Source organism: Podospora bellae-mahoneyi, chromosome 5 (genome assembly GCF_035222275.1).
Source record: "Podospora bellae-mahoneyi strain CBS 112042 chromosome 5, whole genome shotgun sequence".
Lineage (NCBI taxonomy): Eukaryota > Fungi > Ascomycota > Sordariomycetes > Sordariales > Podosporaceae > Podospora > Podospora bellae-mahoneyi.
The window spans coordinates 2442571-2468779 of record NC_085884.1 but is presented as its reverse complement, the minus strand read 5'-3'; the positions used below and the strand labels follow the sequence as shown (position 1 = coordinate 2468779).

The 26209-nt window shown below is 51.8% G+C and overlaps 8 protein-coding genes across 8 annotated transcripts; 4 read left to right on the top strand and 4 right to left on the bottom strand.

Moving 5' to 3' along the window:
• Window positions 1-84: 84 nt before the first annotated feature.
• On the top strand, window positions 85-10691 carry VPS13 (Vacuolar protein sorting-associated protein 13). The gene is made up of 3 exons (XM_062880376.1): window positions 85-360; window positions 457-7157; window positions 7210-10691. The coding sequence occupies exons 2-3, from the start codon at window positions 667-669 to the stop codon at window positions 10355-10357; spliced, it is 9639 nt and encodes a 3212-aa protein (XP_062731082.1). The 5' UTR covers window positions 85-360; window positions 457-666; the 3' UTR covers window positions 10358-10691.
• Window positions 10692-13152: 2461 nt separating this feature from the next.
• Window positions 13153-13939, bottom strand: QC761_512065 (uncharacterized protein). The gene is made up of 2 exons (XM_062880375.1): window positions 13466-13939; window positions 13153-13403 (listed from the first exon to the last, which is right to left on the bottom strand). The coding sequence occupies exons 1-2, from the start codon at window positions 13865-13867 to the stop codon at window positions 13224-13226; spliced, it is 582 nt and encodes a 193-aa protein (XP_062731081.1). The 5' UTR covers window positions 13868-13939; the 3' UTR covers window positions 13153-13223.
• Window positions 13940-14402: 463 nt separating this feature from the next.
• Window positions 14403-15989, bottom strand: QC761_512060 (uncharacterized protein; the record flags this gene model as incomplete). Its single annotated transcript, XM_062880374.1, has 1 exon — window positions 14403-15989. One exon carries the CDS (start codon window positions 15987-15989, stop codon window positions 14403-14405), a length of 1587 nt encoding a protein of 528 aa, XP_062731080.1.
• A 311-nt stretch (window positions 15990-16300) lies between these two features.
• On the bottom strand, window positions 16301-17089 carry QC761_512050 (uncharacterized protein; the record flags this gene model as incomplete). Its single annotated transcript, XM_062880373.1, has 2 exons — window positions 16301-16409; window positions 16560-17089. The coding sequence occupies 2 exons, from the start codon at window positions 17087-17089 to the stop codon at window positions 16301-16303; spliced, it is 639 nt and encodes a 212-aa protein (XP_062731079.1).
• A 1977-nt stretch (window positions 17090-19066) lies between these two features.
• Window positions 19067-19339, top strand: QC761_512040 (uncharacterized protein; the record flags this gene model as incomplete). The annotated part of the gene is made up of 1 exon (XM_062880372.1): window positions 19067-19339. The coding sequence occupies one exon, from the start codon at window positions 19067-19069 to the stop codon at window positions 19337-19339; it is 273 nt and encodes a 90-aa protein (XP_062731078.1).
• A 502-nt stretch (window positions 19340-19841) lies between these two features.
• On the bottom strand, window positions 19842-20618 carry QC761_0081020 (uncharacterized protein; the record flags this gene model as incomplete). Its single annotated transcript, XM_062872842.1, has 1 exon — window positions 19842-20618. One exon carries the CDS (start codon window positions 20616-20618, stop codon window positions 19842-19844), a length of 777 nt encoding a protein of 258 aa, XP_062731077.1.
• Window positions 20619-21818: 1200 nt separating this feature from the next.
• Window positions 21819-22292, top strand: QC761_512037 (uncharacterized protein; the record flags this gene model as incomplete). The annotated part of the gene is made up of 1 exon (XM_062880371.1): window positions 21819-22292. The coding sequence occupies one exon, from the start codon at window positions 21819-21821 to the stop codon at window positions 22290-22292; it is 474 nt and encodes a 157-aa protein (XP_062731076.1).
• A 959-nt stretch (window positions 22293-23251) lies between these two features.
• QC761_512034 (uncharacterized protein) lies at window positions 23252-25281 on the top strand (the record flags this gene model as incomplete). Its single annotated transcript, XM_062880370.1, has 4 exons — window positions 23252-23792; window positions 23855-24308; window positions 24383-24659; window positions 25009-25281. 4 exons carry the CDS (start codon window positions 23252-23254, stop codon window positions 25279-25281), a joined length of 1545 nt encoding a protein of 514 aa, XP_062731075.1.
• Between the last annotated feature and the right edge of the window lie 928 nt (window positions 25282-26209).

The following is a 26209-nucleotide window of genomic DNA, read 5'->3' as shown; positions in this document are numbered from 1 at the left end:
CATGAATTACGTCTGTAAGAGACCCCATCATCCTGGTTGATGATAGGTATCTTCCCAACGGCAACACATACTCTCCCAGTGGCTGTTGAACTGCACCCCACCGTAAACCTACCGCTCTGCCGGATCCCCGCAGTCAGGTGGTCCGAGCTTTGGAATCTTTAGCGCGGGCACCAACGGCAGCAGAGCTAGAAAGTGCAAAGCAAGAGACCAAGTCGTCATCGGCACCTCGAAGAACCCGACGCTTCTCCAAAGCCCAAAAACCTGACGGCTCCGGCACCAAGAACCACTACCTTATTGTCATCTTCTCCCACACCTGGTGCGCCTCCATTCTATTGACTCTCCCTAATTGCGATATCTGAAGTAATGAGCCCCCTGTCCCCGTTCCCCAATGCCAGAACCCCGCTTCGTGAACCCACAGAGCAATAACCACTGACACCTATCTGTCCTGACTCCCAGTTGCAACGAAGTCACGATACACGAGCCTCTCTTTGCCGTTGCGATTCCGTGGCATGACCTGACGATTCTACCAACGTAATATCGATACCCACGGCTGTTTTACCAACTTCTAAATTGCGAGTAATTCCTACCAATGCGTCCTCCGCACCACGCGCCATAAACCACACACACGACAGTTCCCTGCCCGGGTAACGGCACCACACAGTCAAGATGTTGGAAGGCCTGGTAGCTGGCCTGCTCAACCGCTTCTTGGGCATGTATGTCAAGAACTTTGACCCAACACAGCTCAAGGTCGGCATCTGGTCCGGAGATGTCAAGCTACGCAATCTCGAACTGCGCCGTGAGGCCCTCGACCAGCTGAAACTTCCAATAAACGTTATTGAGGGGCATCTGGGAGAGCTCACATTAGTAATCCCCTGGTCCAATCTACGGGGTGCGCCAGTCAAGATCTTCATCGAAGATGTGTTTCTTCTCGCGTCCCCAAAAGAGGAGGCCGAATACAATGAAGAGGAGGAGGAGAGGCGGAAGCAGAGGATAAAGATGGAGAAGCTGGACTCGGCCGAGTTGCTCAAGGAGAGATCTCAGGAAGGGCTCAGCCAAGAAGAGCAGAAGCGCACCCAGAGCTTCACAGAAAGTCTGGTCACCAAGATTGTTGACAACCTGCAGATAACAGTCAAGAACATTCACGTTCGCTACGAGGATGCCATCTCGGCCCCGGGTCACCCCTTCGCCCTGGGTATCACCCTCGAAGAGTTCAGCGCTATCAGCACAGACGGGCAATGGACACCCACCTTCATCCAGGACTCGAGCCATACGACACACAAGCTCGCCACGTTGGAGTCATTAGCGGTATACTGGAATACAGACACAAAGCTTATGGGTCCTGGGAGGGAGTTATCGACGCCTGATACAGAGGTGACGCCACATGACGAGATGCTCGCCAACTTCAGGTCCATGATTGTGAGCGGGGAGAACGACCAATCTGGCACGCATCAGTTCATCCTGAAGCCTGTTTCCGGCCAGGCCAAGATCGAGCTCGACAAGACCGGAAGTCGACAGGTGCCCAAGTTCAAGGGCAACTTGCTGTTTGATGAAATCGGTCTTGTGTTGGATGACCAGCAATACCGTGATGCGCTGATGATGGTGGACCTCTTCCATTACTTTATTCGACATCAAGAGTACAAGAAATACCAGCCCAAGGGAGTCAGACCAAAAGAGGATCCGCGCGCATGGCTCCAGTTTGCCGGCAATGCTGTGCTGAGCAAGATCCACGAGCGCAACAGGCGTTGGTCCTGGGACTACTTCAAAGAGCGCAGGGATGACAGGAGGCGGTACATTGAGTTGTTCAAAAAGAAGAAGCAGAGCCAACAGTTGTCAGCCCAGGAGAATGACGACCTAAACAGGCTGGAGTGGAAGCTCGATTACGAGGATCTCCGGTTCTGGCGCTCGCTCGCCCGTAACCAGCTTAAGAGGGAGAATGCGGAAGCCCTCAGGAACCGTCCACCCGCGCAACCACAGCAACAACAGGGCTGGCTGGCCTGGGCGTGGGGTTCCAAGCCGCAACATCAAGAGAAGCAGGATGACTCTGAGAACATCCAGATCACCGAGGAGCAACGCAAGGAGCTTTACGAGGTCATTGACTGGGATGAGAAGACGGCACTTGCCGCCGAGGTCGACGTACCGAGGGACACTGTCAAGATGCAACTCGAGGCATCTCTTAGCATGGGAAGTTTCACGCTCAAGCAAAGTCCTCATGGTGACACCCGAGATCTGATTAGTCTTCACTTTGACGTGTTCAAGGCGAAGGGTATTAAGCGTCCCGACTCGTTCCTGGCTGACCTCAGTCTTGGTGGCCTGCGCGTCAACGATGGCACCACTCCCAACAGCGTCTACAAGGAGATTGTCCGCGTCAAGGATGCCCCGGCGAGTGACCCCGACAAACGCCTGTCCATCGCTGAGCTGGAGAAGAACGGTAACGAGGCATTTTTCCAGTTCCAGGTCGAGCAGAACCCTCTGGATGGACAAGGTGATGTGGCTGTGACTGCCAAGCTCAAGCCTCTGGAAATTGTGTGGAATCCCAATGTCGTCGTAGGTGTGGCCGACTTCTTCAGGCCACCAGACCGGCACATGGAGTCCATCAACGCGCTCATGGAGACAGCTGGTGCCACGGTGGAGGGCCTTCGGGAGCAGACGAGAGCAGGTCTGGAGTTTGCCTTGGAGGAACACAAGACTGTCAATGCCAAGCTCGACTTGCAAGCGCCCCTTATCATCATCCCCGAGAGCATCACCAACAAGAAGTCGACATGCCTGATTCTGGATGCCGGTCACATCAGCCTGACCAGCGAGCTAGTGGACAGGGATACGATGAAGGAGGTCCAGTCCAAGCAGAACCAGAGCTACACAGACGAAGACTTTAAGCGGCTGGAATCTCTCATGTATGATCGCTTCTTGGTCAAGCTCACATCCACTCAGGTCTTGATTGGACCCTCTATTAAGGAGACGAAACAACAGCTGGTAGAGAAGGACGAACGTCAAAAGCTTCACATTGTTGACAAGATCAACGTCAATTTTGTTGTCGAGACGTCCATCATCCCCAAGGCTCCGAACCTCACGAAGCTCAGAGTGTCTGGTCATCTCCCCGTGCTACATGTCAGCGCATCGGATGCCAAGTACAAGACTCTCATGCGAATCATCGAAGTCGCGATACCCAAGTTTGATGGCGACCAGACACAAACGTCACTGGAAACCCGCCCCAAGCGACCCCGTCTCGCCAGCAATGCCTCGTCACGGTCACAGCGGTGGGCGGACCGTGCGCCGTCTACTCAGCTTCTCCAGTTCCCCTCCGCTCAGCAAGCCATCATCTTGAACGACGACGACTTGGATGATGATAACGACAAGTTCGAAGACGCCAAAGACACCTCTGCTAAGGACCAGTTGAAGCTCCAGCAACGGATATTCGAGTTCAAGTTCACAGTTGACCAGCTCAAGGGGTCCCTTTACCGCAGCGATCCTGACAAGAAACGCCCAGATCAGCTTCTTGTGGAACTCGTGGCCGAACACTTTAGTGTTGAGTACTACCTTCGGCCCTATGACATGGCAGCTGAAGTGGCACTGGGTTCAGTGACCGTCGACGACTTTGTGGATAACCCTTCCGCCGAGTTCAAGTCCATCGTGTCGTCTGGTGATGTAGAAGATCGCCAGCAAGCGAGAAACCTGGTTCATGTCAAGTTTGTTAGGGTCAAGAAGGAGTCGCCAGAGTTCATGAGTGTCTATGAAGGCATCGAAACCAACGTTGATGTCGCCGTCTCCACCATCAATCTCGTCGTCACGCGCAAGACTCTTCTCACGCTGCTCGACTTCATCCTCGTCACCTTCACCAATAATAATGCAAGCAACAACGCCAGTACACAAAAGGCTATTACCGACGATGACTCGGAAGTTGATGTGGAAGTGGTCCCCCCAGAGGAAGAGCTCCAGCAGGAGGCCGGGGCAATCCGGGTCAAGGTTGATCTCAAGAGTATTCGCATGATCCTGAATAATGATGGGATCCGGCTGGCCACTCTGTCGTTCAACCATGCCGATGTTGGAGTCTTCCTTCTTGGCAGAACCATGCGGGTCAACACCAAGCTCGGCGACCTGACTCTGGTGGACGATGTCAACCAGGGTGTTTCAGAAGACTCTAGTCTTCGTCAACTGGTAACAATCCAGGGCAAAGAGCTCGCCAATTTCCGGTACGAGACTTTTGATCCACTCAAGCCGGAGCTGTACCCAGGCTATGACTCGTCCATCTTCTTGCGTGCCGGTTCGGTCAAGGTCAATTTCCTTGAAGAGCCTTTCCGGAAGATTGTGGACTTCCTCGTCAAGTTTGGCAAAATGCAAGCCATCTACAATGCTGCTCGTCAGGCTGCGGCTAACCAGGCCAACCAGCTGCAACAGACGTCAAGTCGGATAAAGTTCGACGTTGTCATCAACACCCCCATTGTTGTCTTCCCTCGAGTTGTGATGCCCGAAAGGCCGAAGCGAGACGTCATCACGGCCTACCTGGGAGAGATCTATGCCCAGAACAAGTTTGCCCCGCTTGACGATTCGGAGAACGCAGACATTGCCATGAAGCTGTCTGCTGGTATCCGCAATATTCGTCTGACTTCCAACTTCCACTACACTGGTGACCGCTCGGAGGAGTTGGAACTGATCGACCACGTTGATCTCGAGTTCAAGGTCACGTACGCCGAGCACAAGGAGGGTGTCAAACGGCCCGACTTTGACATTGAGGGAACCATGACTGACTTCAACCTCCGCATCACTCCCTACCAGCTCAATTCTCTTCTTGAGCTGTCCAGGTCTGTGCCTGCCGCCTTTGCTGGTGGTGCTGAGCAGAGTGACGAGGAGGCTGAGCGTGACGTTGACGATGCGACTCTGGAGCGTGCTAGGACCATGACTGGCTTTAATAGCGAAAGCAGCAACGAGAAGCTCATCGACATGGGCCCTGAACTTGGCACTCACAGCCAGGCCTGGACGAAGTTGGACCTTGTCTTCACGGTCAACACCATTGGCTTGGAGTTGATTCGTGCCCCGGAAGATGCCCCAGTTGGCGATATGGAAGCTGCCAGCCTTTCCAAGTTTAGCCTGGATTCAAGCGTTATCAAGACCCGGATAGACTCGAATGGGAGTCTCGAGGCTGAACTTGTTATTCAGGCCTTCACCATCTTTGACACACGGCATCGCGAGACCAACAAGTTCCGTCGCATCATGACGAGCAACAACAAGGATGTCCAACAGTTCATGGCCAGCATCACGATGTCGGGTGGTGAGGAGAGGAACGTCATCGCCATGATTGCTATCGACAGTCCTCGTGTCATCTTCGCTTTGGACTACCTCTTTGCGTTGCAGAAGTTCATTACTGTTGGTACGCAGGTTGTCGAGCCACCTGCTATCCCAGACAAAAGCCCAATAGAGAGCCCGGAGGAGATGAGCGATGCAGACTCCATGCAAGTTAGTCTCGGCAGACCTTCCCAGAGTAGCAGCCGCGGAATCTCTCCGTCGAAGCCAGCTGAAGCCCCGAAAGCACCGGAGCCCAAGAAGTTGACCTTTGCCTACCGCGTCAACGTGGTTGATGCCCAAGTCATTCTCATCGCCAACCCATTGAGTGCAAGCTCAGAGGCTCTCGTGCTGGGAACGAAGCAAGTCCTCCTGTCACAGCAGCACGCCTTCACCTTCCAGATCTCTCAATGCGGCATGTTCCTGTGTCGGATGGACCGCTTCGACGATTCACGGCTCAGAATCATTGACGACTTCTCCGTTCAGATGTCCATGGATAGCTCGCAACCGCAGACAACCAAGATCCATGTCGATGTTGAGCCTCTTATTCTTAGGGTCTCGCTCCGAGATATTTTGCTGGTGATGCAGACAATCACAAAAGCATCTGAGCTATCTGGTGGCACTCCCGCCAACAATAATACTGCTAAAGCCTCCGACCAGAAGGCGAAGCAGCTCAAGGCACCGCCAGGATTGAAGCAACGATCGGCCAGTGGAAAGGGCGGGTCCACACTCGCTGCGAGAACACGGGCAAGCAAGAAGAGTGTCGGCGGTGTCAGCACCTCTGGTCGTTCCACCAAGTCCGGGCAACTCGTGCCGCATGATATTGTCAAGGCGCCTTCTAGACACGAAGAGCTCACTGCCACCATTGACGGAGTCCGTCTAGTGCTGATCGGCGATTTGCACGAACTTCCCATTCTGGATATGAGCATCAAGAAGTTCACAAGCACCGCTGCAAACTGGTCTTCCAACCTGAAGGCGGAGGCATCCATCGAGATGTACACCAACATCTACAACTTTGCCAAGTCCGCCTGGGAGCCTCTGATCGAGCCCTGGCAAGTTGGTCTTGGTGTAGCTCGTGACCAGGCCTCTGGTGTCACCTCGGTTGATGTTGCCTCCAACCGGACTTTTGATGTCACCGTCACCACTGCTAGCATTGCTCTCTTGTCCAAGTCCTTCGCCTTCTTTTCTCAGGACCAGGATGTTTTGTCCAAGCCTCGCGGTGCTGAAGCACCATATCGCATCCGCAACTACACGGGGTTCAACGTTGCTGTACATGCCAAGCGACAGAGCAGTGAGGAGCCGATGTCTCTCAGACTGGAAGATGGGCAGGAAGCACCTTGGAGTTTTGAGGACTGGGAGAAGATGCGTGAGAATGTTCTGGCAGAGAACGGTGTTAGCAGCGTTGGTGTGCAGCTGGAGGGCAGTGGCTTCGACATGGTTAAGAACATTCGCCTCACTCGAGAGGGCGAGTTTTTGTATGCCTTGAAGCCAAAGGCTGATCAGGTTCTACACAAGCTCTTGGTCCACGTCGAGCTTGGAACCGACAACGTCAAATATGTGACTTTGCGCAGTCCATTGTTGGTTGAGAACGAGACGGATATCCCTGTCGAGATTGGTGTGTACGATGCGCACGAGGGCCACCTTCTCAAAATTGAGAAGATCGCGCCCGGTGAGAGCCGGCCAGCACCGGTTGGGGCTGTGTACTTGAAGAGTTTGCTTGTCCGTCCTGATCCTGGATTTGGATATGGATGGAGCAATGACACGCTGTGGTGGAGGGACTTGCTTAAGCGGCCAACCAAGACGATGGTGTGCAAGGGGGACCATGCGGAGCCATTCTATTTCCAGATGTCTGCTCGCTTCGACAAGGCAAATCCCATGACTAGGTATGTTGTCCCAACACCTGCGCCTTTGCAACTCAATAACTGACCATCGCAGGAACTACCCATACATGCGTCTCAAACTCTCAGCACCAGTCACCTTGGAGAACTTGCTGCCTTATGACTTCAAGTATAGGATATACGACAAGAACACCAAGAAGGACTGGTCCAACTTCTTGCGCAAGGGCGGCGTCAGCCCTGTCCACGTTGTCGAGCTCTCGCACCTCTTGCTCCTCAGTGTCGATATGCAGGACACTGTGTTCAAGCCGAGCGAGTTTGCCATCATCAACGCTGGGGCCACCGATGACTTCAAAAAGGAAACACATCTCGTTTGCAAGGACGATGCTGGTATGGCGCTCAACCTGCGGCTGCACTACTATCGTATTCCAGACAGCGGTGGTGCATTCAAGGTCACCGTGTACAGCCCCTACGTCGTGCTCAACAAGACGGGTATGGATGTCAGCGTCCGTTCCAAGGGTTTCATGCAACAGGCCAAGGCTGCAGCGGGTCAGGCGCTCATCGACATTGGCGACGGAAGCCACCGCAAGACCAAGCCCATGATGTTCTCCTTCAACAGTGACGACCACCGCAATCGTGCTCTACTCAAGGTCGGCGACTCGGAGTGGAGTAAGCCGCAGAGCTTTGACGCGATCGGAAGCACGTCGGAAGTTGTGCTCAACTCTCCAACACGGAATGCCGAGATCCATCTTGGTGTTACTGTCGAGTCGGGTCAGGGCAAGTACAAGATGATCAAGACGGTTACCCTGGCGCCAAGATATGTCATCCAAAACAAGCTTGGGGAAGACATCAACATCCGGGAGCCCAGCTCATCTGGCCTTATCTCGCTCAAGAGTGGTGCCTTCCGGCCATTACACTTTCTCAACAGAGGTCATGTGAAGCAACTTTGCATGTGCCATCCTGGTGTCGACAACCAATGGACAGCACCTTTCAACATCTCAGATCTCGGCACAACTCACATCAAGATTGCCAAGGCTGGTCAGCGTCAGCGCCTCGTCCGGGTTGACATTCTCATGGAGGATGCCACCATATTCCTCAACCTGTCCATGGAGCAAAAGGCCTGGCCTTTCTCCATGCGCAATGAGAGTGACACCGAGTTCACCTTTTATCAGGTCAACCCCAATATCGATGAGGATGGCACCGAGGACCGGTCTGGCTGGAGGCCTGTGCGCTACCGTCTGCCACCCAGGAGCATCATGCCCTATGCCTGGGACTTCCCAGCCGCGAAGCACAAGGAGGTTTGCATCAGTGCTTACAGCAAGGAGCGCTATGTTAAGCTGGCCGAGATTGGAAACTTGATGCCCATGAAGTTTATTGGCACCAACGGGCAGTCCAAGATCATTGACATCAATGTCACCGCCGACGGCCCGACACAGACTCTCATCCTATCCAACTTTAAGCAGTCCAAGAGTTTGTACCGGCAAAAGTCCAACGCAGGATCCACCACCAGTCGCGAAGGCTTCGAGGCCAAAGAGTTGGATACAGGCACTACCTTTAGGGCGCAGCTGCGTCTGTCTGGCATTGGCGTATCTCTCATCAACTCACAGCTGAAGGAGTTGGCTTACATCACCTTCCGTGATGTCGCGCTTCGGTACAGTGACTCGCCTCTCTACCAGACTATCAGCTTGGCTGTCAAGTGGATCCAGATTGACAACCAACTCTATGGCGGCATCTTCCCCATGATTCTCTACCCCAGCGTGGTTCCGAAGCGCGCCCAGGAGGTTGACGCTCACCCGTCGCTGCACGCCATGGTCACTCGTGTCAAGGATGATTCTTATGGCGTCGAGTACATCAAGTACGCTACCATTCTCTTGCAAGAGATGACTGTCGAACTCGACGAAGACTTCATCTATGCGGTGTTGGAGTACTCCAAGATTCCGGGGGCTTCGTGGTCAGACACTGTCGAGGAGGACAAGCTCTGCGATGACAACATTGACATCCCGCAGCCCAAGCAGCAGCAGTCCGGCAAGGACATCTACTTTGAGGTTCTCAACATCCAGCCCATGCAGCTTGATCTGTCTTTTGTCCGCACGGAGCGTGTCAATGCCGAAGACAAGACTTCGTCGCGGAACCCTGTCATGTTCTTCTTCAATGTCATGACCATGGCCATTGGAAACATCAACGATGCGCCCATCCGGTTCAACGCCTTGATGCTGGAGAACGTCCGTGTTTCAATCCCGATCCTGATCCAGAACATCTCGAACCACTACAGCCAAGAAGCACTGTACCAAGTTCACAAGATTTTGGGCAGTGCTGACTTCCTCGGTAACCCAGTCGGTCTGTTCAACAATATCAGCTCTGGCTTCGCCGACATCTTTTACGAACCCTACCAAGGGCTCATCATGTCTGACAAACCCGAGGACTTTGGTCTCGGCGTCGCCCGTGGCGCGGGTTCGTTCTTCAAAAAATCGGTCTTTGGCGTCAGTGACTCGCTCTCCAAGGTCACTGGCAGTTTCGCCAAGGGTCTTGCGGCGGCAACGATGGATAAGCAGTTCCAGGACAGGCGACGCATTACTCGTGCTCGCAACCGGCCAAAGCACGCCATTTACGGCGTCACTGCGGGCGCTAACAGCCTGTTCACCTCTGTTGCTTCAGGTGTGGGAGGTCTGGCGAGGAAGCCACTTGAGGGTGCGGAGCAAGAAGGTGCGCTAGGTTTCTTCAAGGGTATCGGGAAGGGTGTCGTTGGTCTAGCCACCAAACCAGCCATTGGCGTCTTGGATTTCGCGTCGAACATCTCTGAAGGCGTACGCAACACCACAACTGTGTTTGACGGCTCGGAACTCGATCGTGTCCGTTTACCCCGTTACATTCCCGCAGACGGTATCGTCCGCCCCTACAGCCAACGGGAAGCGCTCGGTCAGTCATGGCTGAAGCAAGTGGACAATGGAAAGTATTTTGACGAGCAGTACATTGCCCACCTGGAGCTCCCGACGGAGGACATGGTGGTTATGGTGACGTACTCGAGGATTTTGCTGATTAGGAGCCGGAGGTTGCAGACGGAGTGGGATGTGCCGTTGAAGGATATTCAGACTATTGCGAAGGAGAGGACGGGGCTGAGCTTGACGTTGAGGGGGGGGACGAACGGGCCGTTTATTCCTATTGGGGAGGAGAGTGGGAGGACGTTTATTTATAGAATGGTGGCGGTGGCGGTAGAGGAGTTTAATAGGAGGTTTAGAGGGTTGGAGTAGGAACGTGGCTTGCTGAACCAGGGGAAGAGGAGGAGGGGGAGGGGGAGAAGTAGATCTGGGACTGGGAGTGCTGGGACTGATGGGGGTGGGAGGAGGAAGAGTCGGAGGAGGTCGAGAGAGGAGAGGGTTGAGAAGAGGAGATTGAGGAGGTCATAGGGGTGAGGTTGATGAGTACATGACTAAATGGTAGAGGGCGTGGGAGAAATATGGATTGCGGGCGGGACGTTTTGTTCTTTGGCACACACGTGTTGTTTTAGGACTGCGGTATGACTTCGGCTTTTTGGTGCGTGTTTTGATAGTTGATGAAAGGAACCGGTATTGTTTTGTATCCATGGTACCTGCTGCTTTGCGATGTGATGTGATGTGTCTTGTCAAAAATTGAGATGTCATGATTGCAAAAGAGATAGGTAAGTGTCAGAGTGGCCGGTGAGACCAGGCAAGTTGAGAACACGACCAGCGCCGCGATTCAGCCAGAGTCAATGTTCCCTGAGGAGAGACAATGCAACACTGTGAGCAAACTCAGGTTGGTGGCGGCGTGTAGCCTCGGTTTCGAATACCTCTTGATCGGCTTTCTCAGGAGAGGCGAAAGGAGAAGGGGCATGAATGCTGGGAATTGAATGGATGGTATTAACTCAGCAGGAAGCCATCATTTTGAGGTTTTCCGGTTAGGGAGGGAAGAATGTAACGCTTTCTTGGCCTAGTCGTCTTTTGTAGGGGATTTCTTTCCTGGTGGGGGGTAGAGGCGAAGGGAGAAAAGTGACTTTCTGATGGTAATTCGTGGATCGTCCAATGTTTCTGGTCGCGCCTCTGTTAAGAGAGCGTGTTGGATGCGTCGAATTACATGTAACGTAATGTATGTACTACCCCTGTTGTGGTTGTCTGCTGACTGGTCAGATCGCGGGAGAAGAAGGTGTCGTTTCGATCGTAGTGATGTTTTGAGAAGTGGATTCGATGTTCGCTCTTGGTCACTGATATTCTTTTTTTTGTTTTTTTTTTTGCGTGTCCTCTAGTCCGTAAATAAGATTGGTGGTTGCAGTTCTCAAGGAAGGGTATGCTGCGGAGGATAAGAGCTCATCGGAGAGGTGGGATTGGGAATTTTGAGACTCTAGATTCCAGGTCCTGTGGTATAGGAAGACGGCCTTCCTGGGCCGCTTGCTGAAGAACTGGATGGCCTTTGAATGGATGGCGGGTAGGCGGGCGGGTAGTAGTAGGGTGAACTGGTGAAATTCATGCGCTCAGGTGGGCTACCTGTGCTGACCTGAGGCTGGAGCTGTTGAGCTCGTTGTTGATGCCGCTGTGCGACAGGAGCAGTCTCACCCTCGGCGGGTGCAGTAACAGACACATTTCGGACGGGGAGCTGAACGATGTGCTCTGGTGTTGGTCCCATGGCACATGAGGAGATACAGGTGCTGGGAGAGGAATGAGCGCGCTTTTTGTCCTACTCGTCTTACGGGGGTTGGTGTGTGGTAGGGAGGCAAGGAAATATGCGGTTTCAAGATGGTTTATAGACATTGAAAGATAGTCGAGGCGTACAGTTGGTTGATGATTTGATGGAGGTTGCAAAAGCCAAAGGAAACGAAAACAGCATGGGTATAGGCTTCCGTTTCATTGTTGTATTTATCACAGAGAGACCAATGAAGTAACTCGATCGTGACTCAGGGCAGCCAGTGAAGCTCATCAAGGCTTATCATATAAGGAATAACACTCTATGTCAAGGGATACTACACACAATCCCAGCAAAAATCTTTGTGATTTTAACAAGCAACAATCTATTTCATTAGCTTCTGCACTCAAAAGACCTGTCCTATTCTTGGTAAGGGGCAAGGTGGGCGTGGTAGATCAGTGTAAAAACTTATAGCCATCTACTTGGAATGGAAATGGGACATGGACAACAGATTGATGTCCTTTCATGAATGCTAATGCAGCACCGCGGAGTCAATGCCGCTGGGTATGACTACAAGGACTCATTTCACATGGTAGACGTTCAAAATCTAGTCAGCGTCTGAGACACAATTTACAGTCACATTTCTGACTCCCAATGTTATCCTCTCTGTCTTGACGTGTCTTGACCGAGTGACAACAAACTCCATCTGATTCCACAATCTATGGCTGCCATCCACAACGTCGCATTATTCCAACTCAAAGCACTCACGAGTAACCCATCAATAACGTTAACCCCGCAACCTGACTGTCGTCCCTACCTTCCCATCATCCAGGTACAACGCGCCTGCCTCGTTGAAGGCCCCCAGTGACGCAATTTTCGACCTTGCTCCTGTCCTGTCCAGAGCCTTCCAGACGATGCCACGCGTCACCCACAGCCTTTAGCACGTGCCGTAGAGGTGCCAGATCCCAACTATTTAACCCTCTCCATCTCTTCCTATCTCCCACCAAAAATCGGTTTTGTTTTTGCATACTGTCTCTTGAAGGCTCAGTGCAGTTTCCTCCCATACCAACCCACCGTGACCTTTTTGCATGCTAACAACCCTCTGGGAGTGAGAGCAAGACATCGAAATTACTAAGTCCAGTGTGATGAAGATGTTGTTGACGTGTGTGATGACATTGAAATGTTGCGGAAAGGACCGCCAGCCAGAGTTGTGGCTGGCGGTTGGAACGGCGCAACAGTATTTTCATTTCGGTGATGACAGTTTGGTACTGACCTGTGGTCAAACTTCGTCTCAGGGAGATTTGACTGGTGATTCAACACCCTGTAGACAGAGAAACTGCAACAAAATTCTAATTGTAATGTGTAATATTTTGTCCATGAGTGTTGAAAGATGACTCTTGTATTATGATATCTCTGATACTGAGCCTTCACCCGAGGATTGACATGTCTTCAACCGAATCAGTGAGAAGAAGTCCCATGCCATCACTTCTTCCGCTGGCGCTGGCGACGAAGACGGCCAATCCCACGGTGCTTCTTGAGAGCCAGCCTGCCTGTGCCAAACAGCTTCTTTCCACCACAGCCATTGCAGGTGACGAGGAGAGGCAGCGGTCGCTCAAGGAGCTTGGGCAGCTCGGGCTCGTTCTTGGGGGACTCGGCAGGCATCTGATAAAACGACTCTCTGTCAGTTGGATCCCACTCAAACAAAAAAGAACAGCTCAACATACCCCTCTATCAATAATCGGCCCCAGAGTCTCCATCGTCTTCCAAACACCACCAGGGCTGATAAAGTCGGAGTGAAAGTCCTTCAGCTGATACTTTGGCTCCAGATCCTCGTTGAAGATGTGCATCAAGCTGGTCAAGAACTCGGGCGTCTCCATTTTTTCAATGTCGAGCTCCCAGGTGGCAAGGAACTCCTCCAGCATCTCCTCCGCCTTGCGACCTTCCTCGGTGTCCAGGTCGGGAGGGGGAAAGTGTTTGTCGAAGCGTTCCTCGTGCTCTACCAGGGCCCATTTCATTCTCTGGAACAGGTGGCCGATGTCTTGGCCGCCGTATCTCCAGGCGAGTGTGATTCGGAGGTGCCAGCCTGCCACGCGGGAAATGGAGTCTTTGAAGCTCATTGGGGCCATGGTGGGCGGTGCTTTTGTGGCTTCAAATATGGGACGAAAGGTTGAGTGTTCGTCTGAAGTTGTAAAGATAGGTCTGGGCGGTAAGAATAGAAATTGTCTAAGAACAATAGTGTGGAAAAAGAAGGACTGATAATAGGTCATTGACTGTGAAACTCCGGGCGGCCATGGGCACGAAGAAAAGTCGAACCTAACTGGTGTTCAACTCGTCAGTGTGCGAGCCTGAGGACTGAAGTTCAGATGAATGGCTTAGATGACTTTTGATCGAACCTTCGAATTCGGCCGTTACTGATAATACACACACGCCAGGAAGGCTCCCAGGCTTTGAAAATCACCTCACACACCCTCAATATCAGCTCAGGCTGGCAACTTTACAGGCATTTCGTTTAGGCACCACAGCCGATAGTGAACTCAAAGACCACCCCAAACTCTGTCCGTTATATATTAATACTTCGTGCTAAAGTTATGATACTACTTCTCAAAAGGTTCCCTCCTACACTACAATCACATCAACGACTACTACCCAATCCCCAAAGGTTCAACCCCCCATCACCCCCAACGCCCCGAGAACAACCCCCTCACAATCCCTCTCATATCCCTCTACATCAAGAAACTCAATTATCGCCTTATTTCCCCTCCCAATAACCGCCATCCTCCCCCTCCTAAACCCTTCCCAGCCCACCCCCTCCATCCCCCCTCCCGGATCCCTCACAAACCCCCCCCAAGCCCCCTGAACCAACGCCATCAATTCCCTTTGCTCCTTTTTCATCTCAATCTCACTCACCACCTTCCCATTCCCAAAAACCATATTCATATCCACTCCATGATACGCCCCTGACCCCTCATACAACCTCGTATTCTCCCAATCAGCCTCATACCTGTACACCCAAACCCGCACCCCCCTCCCCCTTCTCTGACTAGCCTGATACAACACCGGACAAGTAAAACTCTCCAAATGAAACGACCTCACCTCCTCCACAGTAGGAGTGATATTCTGCGCATAAGCCGGAACACGATAATACCCCGCCTCATTATCTGTACTCCCCAATAAAACAGGAATCCTCGCCAAAGGCAGCCCAGGGAGCTCATCAGCGGCAAAAAAGGTAATGTTATCCGGTGCGGGCCAAAAGGGTGGTATGCCCCTTAATCGACTGCTGCTTTTGGCTGGTTTGATAGACGAGGCTGCCGAGAGGAGGGTTGTCCAGGGGACTGCCCTCATGCAAGTGATTGGGTTGGGAAGGGAACAGTTGACCAAACTGGCGACAGCTTCGAAATTCGATTGCTGAACAGATTTCGCATTTGATGGGAAGGAAAGCGCGGTGCCGGAGTGGCCGATCAACCCCCGGACAATCGGATCGCCGTGGTAGGCGTATGCCCAGTTATCCACGCTCACGGCACCAGAGGACTGTCCTGCAAGGGTGATCTTGCTTGGGTCACCGCCAAAGAAAAGGATGTTATTACGCACCCATTCCACCGCAGCGCGTTGATCACGAAGCCCGGGGTTTTGAAACGGGAGGTGTGATGAGCCAGGGAAGCCAAAGATGTTGAGGCGGTAATTGACTGTTATGACGATGATATCCTGGGCGGAGGCGAGGCGGCCGCCGTGGTAGAAGGGGGTGTTGGTGTTGCCGATTGTGAAGCGGCCGCCGTAGAAGAAGATGAGGACTGGTTTGAGGGGCTGCGGCTGAGGAGGGAGGGGAGACCAGATGTTGAGGGTGAGGCAGTCTTCATTCTGGGGGGTGCCGGCGGCGGAAGCGAAGAAGTTGATTACTCGCTGGGCTTGGGGAGTCAAGCCTGGGTAGTTGGATGGCTGGGAGGGGGACAGGGGGCAGTCGTATCCAAAGGAAGAGGCGTTACGGGAGAGGTCCGGGGTGAGGAGCCTTTGGGGTGGTGCGAATCGTAGGTCACCTAGAGGGGGTTTTGCGTAGGGAATGCCGAGAAATTCAACTGCACAGGAGGCGTCCGGGGAGAGGTGCCCGGTGATGAGGCCGGATGTGGTTTTGACTTGGGCATCTTGAGCAATTGCCGGCTGGCAGGATAACGATTGAACAGTGGTTGCAACCGCGGTGGTTGCTAACTTGAAGGAAAGCACAGTCAGCAACATGTTTTGACTCTGCTCGGTCATTTAAATCTCGACCTTTGAAGGTCAAGTCTAAGTGCCGAGACATTGAGACCCCGCTTCGAACCTCGCAGAATATTGTCAGCGTATACGCGGCTGTACGACGTCGACGTCGTATTGCGAGGTGAGATCCCATATTTCAACGACTGTCAGCCCGGCGTGGTCCTCACATGTCCCGTCCCCGGAATGGAGATGGAATTCCGCAGCTTTATGCGTCAATTGAGCCAATGTCTCACGTATGTATCCATCGGCCATGTTCTCGACATGCCTCTATTGGGGAATCTCAATATCACAACCCATCGCTGTTGTGCTAGTCATTAATAGAATTTACGAGTACAAACATACGTCTGATCGAGATTTTTGCTGTGGTATCCTCCCCTGAAAACATTTCTTCCCGCGGGAAGATTCTCCTTGCTGGTATCTAAACTGTCTAACATTAGAATCTCTCTCATTTGCCTTGCCCGGATATGCCGCTCACCATCCTTTTTGCCCACCCCACCCAGGCATTTCAACCTTGCCAGAAATGCCTCATCAATTCATTTCGGTCGTGATCGCAGCTGAGTAGCTCTCACCCACCTCAATTTGGCCTTTCCGTGGAAATATGAACTGGGTGAGCCGTGCCCCGGAAATAGCCGATCGTGGATCCTCCAGGCAGTGACAAAGTCGCCAATGAGGTTAACCGAACTTGCGGTGCACAAAAGCTGATCATTTTCTTGTTCCTGCTGTACTAGGAGGGCGAGGCGGGCGACTTCGTCGGCGGACTTCCGGAATTCGTTGAGGGTCTGCGAATCTTGCGGCACTTGGGGCACTTCTGGCAAAGTCCGTGGCACTTCTGGGAAAGCCCGTGGCTCATCTTGTTTCATAACAATGTCTTGTGATTCCTCGAGGTGAGAGTGTGGCTGATCCGTATCTGTCATTTTGCTGGGTACTGGGCATGTGTCGGGAAAAGTCGGAGGTTGCGGTGAACGGGGCAAGCAGAGTTGGGGTGAAGACTTTTGAAAGAAGTTCAAGGCAGCAGACAACAGTAAGGGAAGGAGCGATGAAAGGCCAAAGTTCAACCACCCTGGCGCCACACTCCACCACAGCCCTGTTTGCTTGCTGCACATTCTGGCCTTCTCAGATGCTCTTTGATGGCGATGAATAACAAGGCTTTTTTCTTATGAACTGAAGGTGCATTAGGTACGTCTCAAACCCACAACATGCGCAACGGTGTGCGCCAAAGAAAATCTAGAGAACCGTCAGATGATGCAATCCAATTACCACAAGCCGCTTAGACTCTGTCGACCAGCAGCCGTAATCCAGCACTCATGATTCCTGCAAGTCTTTCAATGAGCCACGATATTCAAAATGGAGAAATTGTCATTCATGATTCAGGGCAAGTTTTCTTACCGCGGTCTCCATTTCCAGTACACTACTACTAGAAAGGTTCCCTCCGGGGGGCATCAAGATCTCGAATTGTGCTAACAGGATAGTGGCATTCCGGGAAACGACTGAGATAGAATCTTAGAGGAATGAGAAGATTATAAATTAAGGCCATGCATTCTCCCGGCTGGGCTGAAGTGTGACCATAGATGACGTTATACAGGGCTGAGAATAGATCGTTAAGGTATTTCAAGGAATATTGGCACTCCTGATTCACTGCCATGCCAGCTTGCTCTTGGTAGCGAGTTGCGGTTGCAGATTTGACCGATAGTGTGCTGGCTTTGGAAGACTCAGCCTTGGGGAAGAGGCAAAGTCCACACCACCTACTTATAGCAGTCCTTAAGACTTTGGTAAAGCGTGTGGTTCATGTCAGATGTCCATACAATGCTCTGTTTTGCCTCCTGCATCTTTGGTGCCAAAGATGTCCAGAATTCCATTGTTCTTCGTCTCACGAGGTCACGAATATAGAAAACTAATCCCAGACAGCCATATCAGGGGTCCCAGCGTTGATGAAAATGAACCCTTAAATGCACCCACCCACCCAAAAGACTCAACATTTCAAGCGAAAAACCAGAAGAATGTCAAAGGACAACAAAGGATGGGATTCTCGCTGTCACAGCAGCAATTGCATCCAGGCCGTCCTGATAGGCCAGGAAGGTGGCCAGGCCTGGCATTCCAACACAAGCGCCGTCGGATACTGCCTTGGCGCTTGTTTCTGCGCTTGGCCGCTCCTGATTCGAACCCTCAACTTCAAATGCAATTGATGAGAAAACTCATCTGGGAGACAGCCCGATGGTGTTGCCCCAGGTGTTGCTGGGCGTGTCAGAGATGATGAGATGGCAGGCGCAAAAGCAAAAGACGCTGGGGCCCTTTGATGCCCCACATTAACCCACTGAACAGAGCGACGTCAGCGCAACCTCGCGTGTCTGGGCCCCTTGCCCTTCACTCAAACTGCAGAAGAAGACGCTTCGATATTTATACATTTTGACTTTCTGCATCTGATCAATGGTAGCATCCAGCATGACCATGAGCCGACGATCTCATCTGTTTTTCATCCGGAAACTCCCAAAGCCGTGCGGTAAGTCAAGGAGGGTAACATGGCATTGTTTCCAGCACGGGCCACCGACCAGGTGGTCACCCCCTGTAAAAGGAGGCTCGTCCGGATCACCAACCGTCTCAAGTCTGGGGGAGGGGCCAATCACCAACCTCGCCTCGCTGTTAGATCGCCTCAGCTTTTGACCTCCTTGCGCTACCCAAGACGAGATGGTGTGTTTGAGATTCGACTCTCTCTTCTCTTTTTCCATCTGCTTCTCTTTTCCCATCTCTTTTCTTCCACCTTTTCCCTCTCTCTATCAACAAATTCCCATTCGTTCTTTTTTTCCCACTGCTGTTGTCGGGCAGGTTATTGATCGCTGGTCGCTGGTCGCAGTCATTTCCCAACACAATACTACTTCGATTCTACCATTCTCTTTTCCATTTGACCTTTTAATCCTCTCGGTCAGATTTCGACTTTATCATTTTATTATATACCCTGTGCTTGGATTTTCCTTGTCTGTCGCTGGTCGAACCATCACCTCGCTATCCTGCATTTTTACCACCAACTAGCGACAACACCACACTCTCTCTTTTTATCTCAGTAGCACCACACACCAACCGCCAAAATGGGTCAGAATCTTTCTCTCGAGGAGCCTTTCGCTGACACCGCTGGTGCCGTGTTCGCCAAGGAAGACCAGATGAACAGCATCATCTTGGGCATCGCGTGGGCTGGGTCGGTGTATGGTATCGGCATGATCTGGTGCGCCGTCACGCTGCTTTCTCGTTGGTCGGGCAGGGAATCGGACAGAGATCCAAACCTATTCTCGGTACTGGCGGCGTTCTTACTATCGACGGGGTGGCCGATGATTATGCTCTATTTCGCAATGTCGAGTCGGTAGTCGGGTTATCTCAGTGGACAAGAAATAAGATAATTCAGTCTGGGTGAGAAGGAACGAGTCTCAGAACATTTGGCAGCGTGTGAGGACGGGCTCATGCTTTCAAGGCTTTGAAATGAATGGGGTGGGCTGCTATGCCCAAGTTGACTTTGACACGCGGAGGAGATGGTGTGGAGAGGGCTACATCATCGAGTCATGCCGAGTCAAGGTTGGATCATCAGGACTGGAGGGGAGCGCATCAATGACAAGCACAGGTTGTGCATGGGGATGGAAGGGGGAGGTTAAGGGAAGCCGACGAGAAGGGGTCTTCATCACAGCACATATAATGCCACGGTATAAACAGTTTTCTCGTCATACCTTTTTTACAAATGATCATGGTCAAACGAAATGCAAAACCGCCATTTTTTCTCTCTCAGTTTCGATGTCGAAATGGGTCATGATATTCGTTAATGTTCTTTCCCAATCCCATGCTATGCATCATGCCCCAAACGCCTGGCAATGTCATTCAAAATCTCACATTCCTCAAGAAAGCCGCAACGACCTCGCCCAAACTCTCAGTGCCCCCTCTTTCCAACAAATACATACCCTCGTCCTGCTCCCCCCCCACAGCGTCCTCAGACCTGCCAACGCGATAACGATAACCAACTCCTTCGACTCCCTCCTGCAGCGCCAACCAAGACGCTAACAACATACCCTCCACTAACCACAGCGTTCTCTCGCCCTCGTCTTTGAAAAGCTGCCCATCAATCCCCCCTCCTGATTCTGTTGGAGAATCAACGCTGATAAAGCTATCGTTTGACGTTTCCGGTCCTCTCCACAGCCTCGACGAACCCAAACCATGGAGCTGATCCTCCGCCCTCCCCACCCAATCAAGATAGCCGTCAAACCAACCCCCTTCCTCCTCCACCTCACCAGAATACAACGACTCTAGCAGTGCCTCATCCGCCGGTGTCCACTCGTCTAAGCTCGCCGAGCTTGGTGACCAGAGGTACGTCGGCGTGGTGAAATCTGGAGAAAGCAGATAATGCTCGTTTTGCGGTGGCGATATTCGTGGAACGGGAAGCATGACAGGGCTGGCAAGAACAGAGCAACCCCCCCCGACTACCATCCCCTTTCCACGCGGTGGCTTTTGTTCTGATATCGATATGCCCAACGATCCATCACTCTGAATAACAATCACCAACCCATACGTTGTCCTCAACATCAGTGGCGCTCTTGGTGGGGAGGTAGAGGAAGACGTGCAAAGCAAGAAGGCGAGGTCTGACGTAGTAAGGGGGTGCATTTTGTTTTGGTAATGATAGCATGGAACTAGACAAAGCCAGAACAGATCGGATGTGGCTCAAAACACCATAATTATATCCTACCCAACGGTACCTATGCAACTTGAAATTCCAGAGGCTGGTAAAACTACCTAGCCTTTCTTCTTTCTCTAGACGCCCATCAAAAATCAAGCTCCCAACCCCCAGGATCCTCCCTCAACCGCCCAATCGGCCAAAACACTTGCATGCCTTCCCCCCGAACCTCCCCTCTCCCCCACTCATCCAACACCAGGGTTTGCATCCAAAAATCTCGCATGAGCGGTAGCTAATCCCCTTCGCGACAAGTCAATCGCGGCTGCTACCTGCACCAAGTCATAATTGGCTGTCACATATTGCCTTAGTGGAGCGGCGCACCGCTTGCGGCGCTTCCCAACGGTTGGCGGGTAGGTTAAGCACCGAGGACCACCACACGCCGGGCAGCCTGATTTGTTCGGCTTGTGCCGTTGTCAAGCAATTGGGCAATTTGCAAAGCGAAAAAACACTTGTTTATCACTGGCTGCTTGCCATCATGTCTAGAAGGCGTTGCGGTGTAATTCCCCTCACAAGTGATCAATACCATCCGGGTGACAAGTCTCATTTTCCCCATCTTGGTCATCTCCCTTATCGTCCTTGTCATCGCACGTTCTATCCCCCTCCGCCGGTTTTTGACCATCTTTGTCATTTCCCATCCGGCGACTACCGCTGCCCGGTCACCTGGGTTTCACAAAACTTGGGAAAGAGCTGTTGAAGATTTATTGGCTTGTTGTAGGGGAAGCCGGAAGGAAGGTGGGTGGAAGGTGGAAAGGAACCCGAACAGGGGACTCTTGCAATAGCATTTTGTGCATCGAGTAGGTGGCATAGTCCATCCACCATGAAGCTGGCAGTTGGCTTTTTAATCGACGACGTTTGTCTTGAGTGTTTGCAATTTCCAAACCCGGTTTCCGTGATTGCGCGATTCAGGAACCGGGGTCTACCACATTTTGTGTTGAACATTAAGCTTTCACCCGCCAAAAGTCTTTTGAAGCCACCCTGAGCCATTCGTCGCCTCCCCATGGGGTTCTCCGTTCTCGACATCAGGACTGTCAAGGCGGTGTCTTCATGTCCTGACGTTCTTGGTGCCTCTCAAGCAACACTTCACCGCAAACACACATCCCATCATATCAGTCCCTCACCACACATTTGACATGGGAAACTTTTCAGAACGGATGCAGGGCGTCCGCTCGCGCCTCCATCTAACGCGCGAGAAGCCCGCCTCATCTTGCGAACCACGGCCCCCTGAACGTATGAACCGCAAGACGCTCCTCAAAGAATACACTCGGCTCCAACGGCACTGCGACTCGTTGAAGGGAGAGAAGAAGAAGATGGAAAGTGATATGATCTCTATGGAGAGGCGGCATAAACAGGAATTGGATGAGTCAAAACTGAGTCAAAAGATTGTCAAGTTGGAGGCAACGATCGTCAAGCTTAGGCAGGAGAATGCCTCGCTGAATGCGTTGAGGACGGCGTATTTTCTCCGGAGCCTTGCTTTGGAGCGGAGGCTGAATGATCTCCAGGCGAAGGTGGACAATGCGGGGATGGATAGAGATCGGTGTCAGGAGAGAATAAATTATATGGAGTACCTGAAGAAGGGGAGGGAGAGGCTGGAGAAGGTTGAATAGGTAGGTGGCGTCGTCTGGGCGGTGTTAGTGGCGGCGGTTGGGAGATGCGAGGTGGACAACACAACCTGGGTGGGAAAAGCATGGACAAGCCAGAGGACAAGACTTTTTCTTTCCTGCCAACATTATGAGCTTGTCTCCCGAATACAACCACAATCGCTTCATTGTTGGACATAACATTCCATCGGTTGCCTCTTCAACTTGACAAACAAGTGGCAGGAGGACAATACAAAAGGCAGCAACAAACACATCGACGTTGAGGACAAGAATCGTTTGGTGTGAAAAGGGCCCTAAGGGTTCCAGGTTCGATGTGCGAGATGGGTACCTGATAGATCCATTAGGCGGCAGCTTATATACCACTCTTTGGCTCTTCCCACCAGCGAAGTAGCTAAACATTGTATGTAGATAGCGCAATGGTTAAGGAACCGTGCGCCACCTGGCCTGGCCAGTTGGGGTTGTGTGACCGGACTGACCCTTCGCTTCAGGTAGTGGGTTCAAGCCCATCATGGTCACCCCTTTTCCTTTTGCCCCCTTTTTTTTTTTTTTTTTTTTTTTTAACTGTTTCGAAATGCACCTTGACAGCAACAAACAGAGACTGGATTTCGATTGCATCTTGTGCTGAGAAGGCCAATCATTTAATGTATGGGTTCCATTGTTTACCTTTCTCTTTGCAACGAGAAGGCTCGACGAGCGAGCATTACGAGTTTCTTCGACAGATCATACCCTCGTCTCAAGAACGATGAACGCAAACATCAGAAAAGTATCCAAACTGTGGCTGAGATTACCAGCTGAGTTAGGACCATCCCCAGATGGCACCAAATGATTTCCACAAAGTCAAGTCTTGTCCAGTTTTTCGGCCCCCGAATTATATAAAAAGTAACGCAAAGCACAAAGCGACTTCTATCTCGACGACATTGAATCATTCCTGCCCATCTGCTTCAAGACTTTTTTTCGCCGCAAACATGCCTCCTCGCAAGCAAATTGGAGTTCCAAGCACCGCGCCGACGCGTCGATCATCACACGTCGCTTCCAGGGAGGCCACGACTACACCGGAGCCCGCACATCCGCCAAGCTTAAAAGCTACGAAGGCATCAGCGTCAGCAACGCCAAAACCACCAAAGAGTTCGACAGTTCGCTACAGACCTCGCAGACGCAGTCCCCGCACACAGGCCGCCATTGAGGAGGAGCTTGCCGGGGAGGTTCAGGATGCCGCCGCAGGTCAAGATGCTTCAGAGGAGCGGAAGGCTTCAGCCGTCGATTCCTTTGACTGGAACACCCTGACCCGTGAAAATCAGTTTTGCTATGGCAACGAGGAAGAGCATATCAGCGTTGGAACAGGATTCCATTTGCTTGGAACGAATAAGCATATTCCCTCACAATATCCCTCTCCTTACAACATGCGTTTCGAGGTACAGAGTGGGAACTCCAAGATCAAGAAGAGTGGGGGTGTGCGGATAATCGGCGGAGCAGACGGGATCAAGATGATTCCTTTCGTCAATATCAGTAAGTCATCATCTTGTTCCCAGCACCACTGCCGATCCTCGCTTGCTGATAACCTGTTACAGAACATGTCATCATCCTCCCAGAGCCCAAAGCCAAGAGACAAAAGAGCCACCGCGTGCTTAACGTGCCCACCGCCGCCACTGGCCTCTCCCCTATTAAACGGAAGTACCCCAAGATCATCTCATTCAGCCTGCCGAACAAGAAAGCAGACAAGGACCTCATTGGAACAATTGGTGAGGCAGCTGATGCCAGCAAAGACACATATCTCTCGGTCTTCAGGAAGGTCTTCAACCAGAAACTGAAGCCATTTGGCAAGTCTGTCATTGGTGCTACGCACTTCCAAAAAGCTGGGATTTGGGAAGGGAAGACGACAGTAAGGTTCCAGCTCAACTATCAGCCTCACCAAAGGGCCGTCAGAGATATACCAACCATTCCTACCATTGGGGGGACTTATCGAGCCACATCAGAGCTAGGAGTGCGTTTTGAGGCCACAGCTACTTCCTTCGCGAGGGGCTAGTGTTTTTACACGATTCCAATGGGCGGCATGGTGGAGATGATCTCCATCTGTTTATTCCCTTCAATTCGTTTAGCAAGTCGCTTCTTCTACTTGCCTACGAGAATGGGGAACCCGCTGGTGTTAGGTACCTGATCGAGAATCTTTCTGAACCGTACTTTGCAGCCACCGCGGATGCGAAGAAAGACGAGCAGAATTCTCTGATGATAGGCTTTGACGGGCTGCCTGTGGAGCTGTTGGATGAGTTGAAGAAGTGGTCAGAGAGAAATAAGATCAAGACGACGAGGATGAACCTGGGCGGTCTTTCTACAACTATGCCGGAAACACACCAGCGTCAGGCTTCAAGCCGCCGGGTATGACGGGAAATGATGTAAGAGTCATATCAATCTGCAAGGTATGCTAGCACATTATGAGTTTGCTTTCCTTGTTTTCATGTCAGATGGAATCATCTGACATCCAATGGGGTGGTTTTCCTACAAGGGAGCCAGATGTATGCCCTTGTAATTTTCTTTTTTCCTAGACGTTTCACAACATCATCTGAATTTACTCTTTTACAGCACTTTGAAAGATTCCATACTGGCGTCATCCCATTGTCCTCTGGTTATAATCATACTTCATGTCAAGTTGAAAGAGCAACATGATGGCTTTGAACCAGTAGAACTTAGTTTTGTAAGAAACTACAACACATGCCAAATTCTGTAGTGCAAGAAGAACGCAATCTGCGTGAACGTCTACCAGAAGGATGACCACCCCGATGCTAGAAGTTGCCGTTTGAACACGGGAGAGATGCAACTTCACTTGTGCATGTCTGATGCCGACTTCGCCGCCGCGCCGTTGGAGTTCCAGCAGAGTACTGTCAAGAATTTTGGGCGTGGTGTTAGGCAGGCGAAGAGAGATGCTAAGCACAAGGTTACGAAGGATGATTTGAGGAAGGGGTGCCCGGGTTTTCAAGCTGCTTTGGCGAGAAAGCCTTAGGCTAGATTGGGGGCTTGGTAGAGTAGTGGCCAGTGGTCTAGCTAGAAACACGGAGATTTTCTCCACATTATATGATACTTGTTTTGTGACAGGGAAGAGTAACACAAGCTCTTCGCGCATCTGGTGACAAGCTGCCACACTTCTCCCCCATGCACATCAAGGAAGAGTGGTTGAACATACGACAAGGAATCAAATATCTTACTGGCCAAAATCTCAAGTGGAGGGTTGTTTGTCGACTCAAAGAGTTCAAGCGGGATCTGTTGAGAACAGGAGCTGACTGCCCAACCTCTTGGCAGGTTCTAGGCAGCCACCGACGTTCAAATGAGGACTGAGCACATATGACGTGAGCTTAAACTTTGAGTCTGTATTCATACAGCTGGAGTCACTTCTTCCGCAGGTACTGCCAGTGTCAGCTGCTCCTCACTTGAACATATCGTCACCAGTTCTACTTTTCCCTCCCCTTCCTTTTCGCAATGGCATCCGCGAGCCCGACCATGGCTCCGGCCGCTCTTCCTCAGTGGAGCCCTACAACCAAGGCCGACCAGGAACTGAAAGGCTCTCTACAGTCGCTTGTATCCTCGACCGACACCTTCATTTTGATCCCCGGCCCCAAGGCTCAGGCGTCTGAAGACAAAAAGAGAGCTAAATCTCTACTTCAAAGCAAGGCGTAATTTGGTGAGTCTTGCTGCTATCTCGAATTGCTCATATGAACTAACTTGGCGGCGCGTGGCCAAGACCTCAAAGCTTATCTCATGACAGGCAAGGACTTCCCCACCAAAAGCGATGCCTTCGATGACAGAATCCCCAAGGGCGCATTCAAGCGTCTAGAATCCGTCGACACAGACATATACAACAAGACCAAGACCACGTTTGTGGAAATAGACTCGACATGCCATGACTTCTACGACGACAACCTCCATAGCATGTG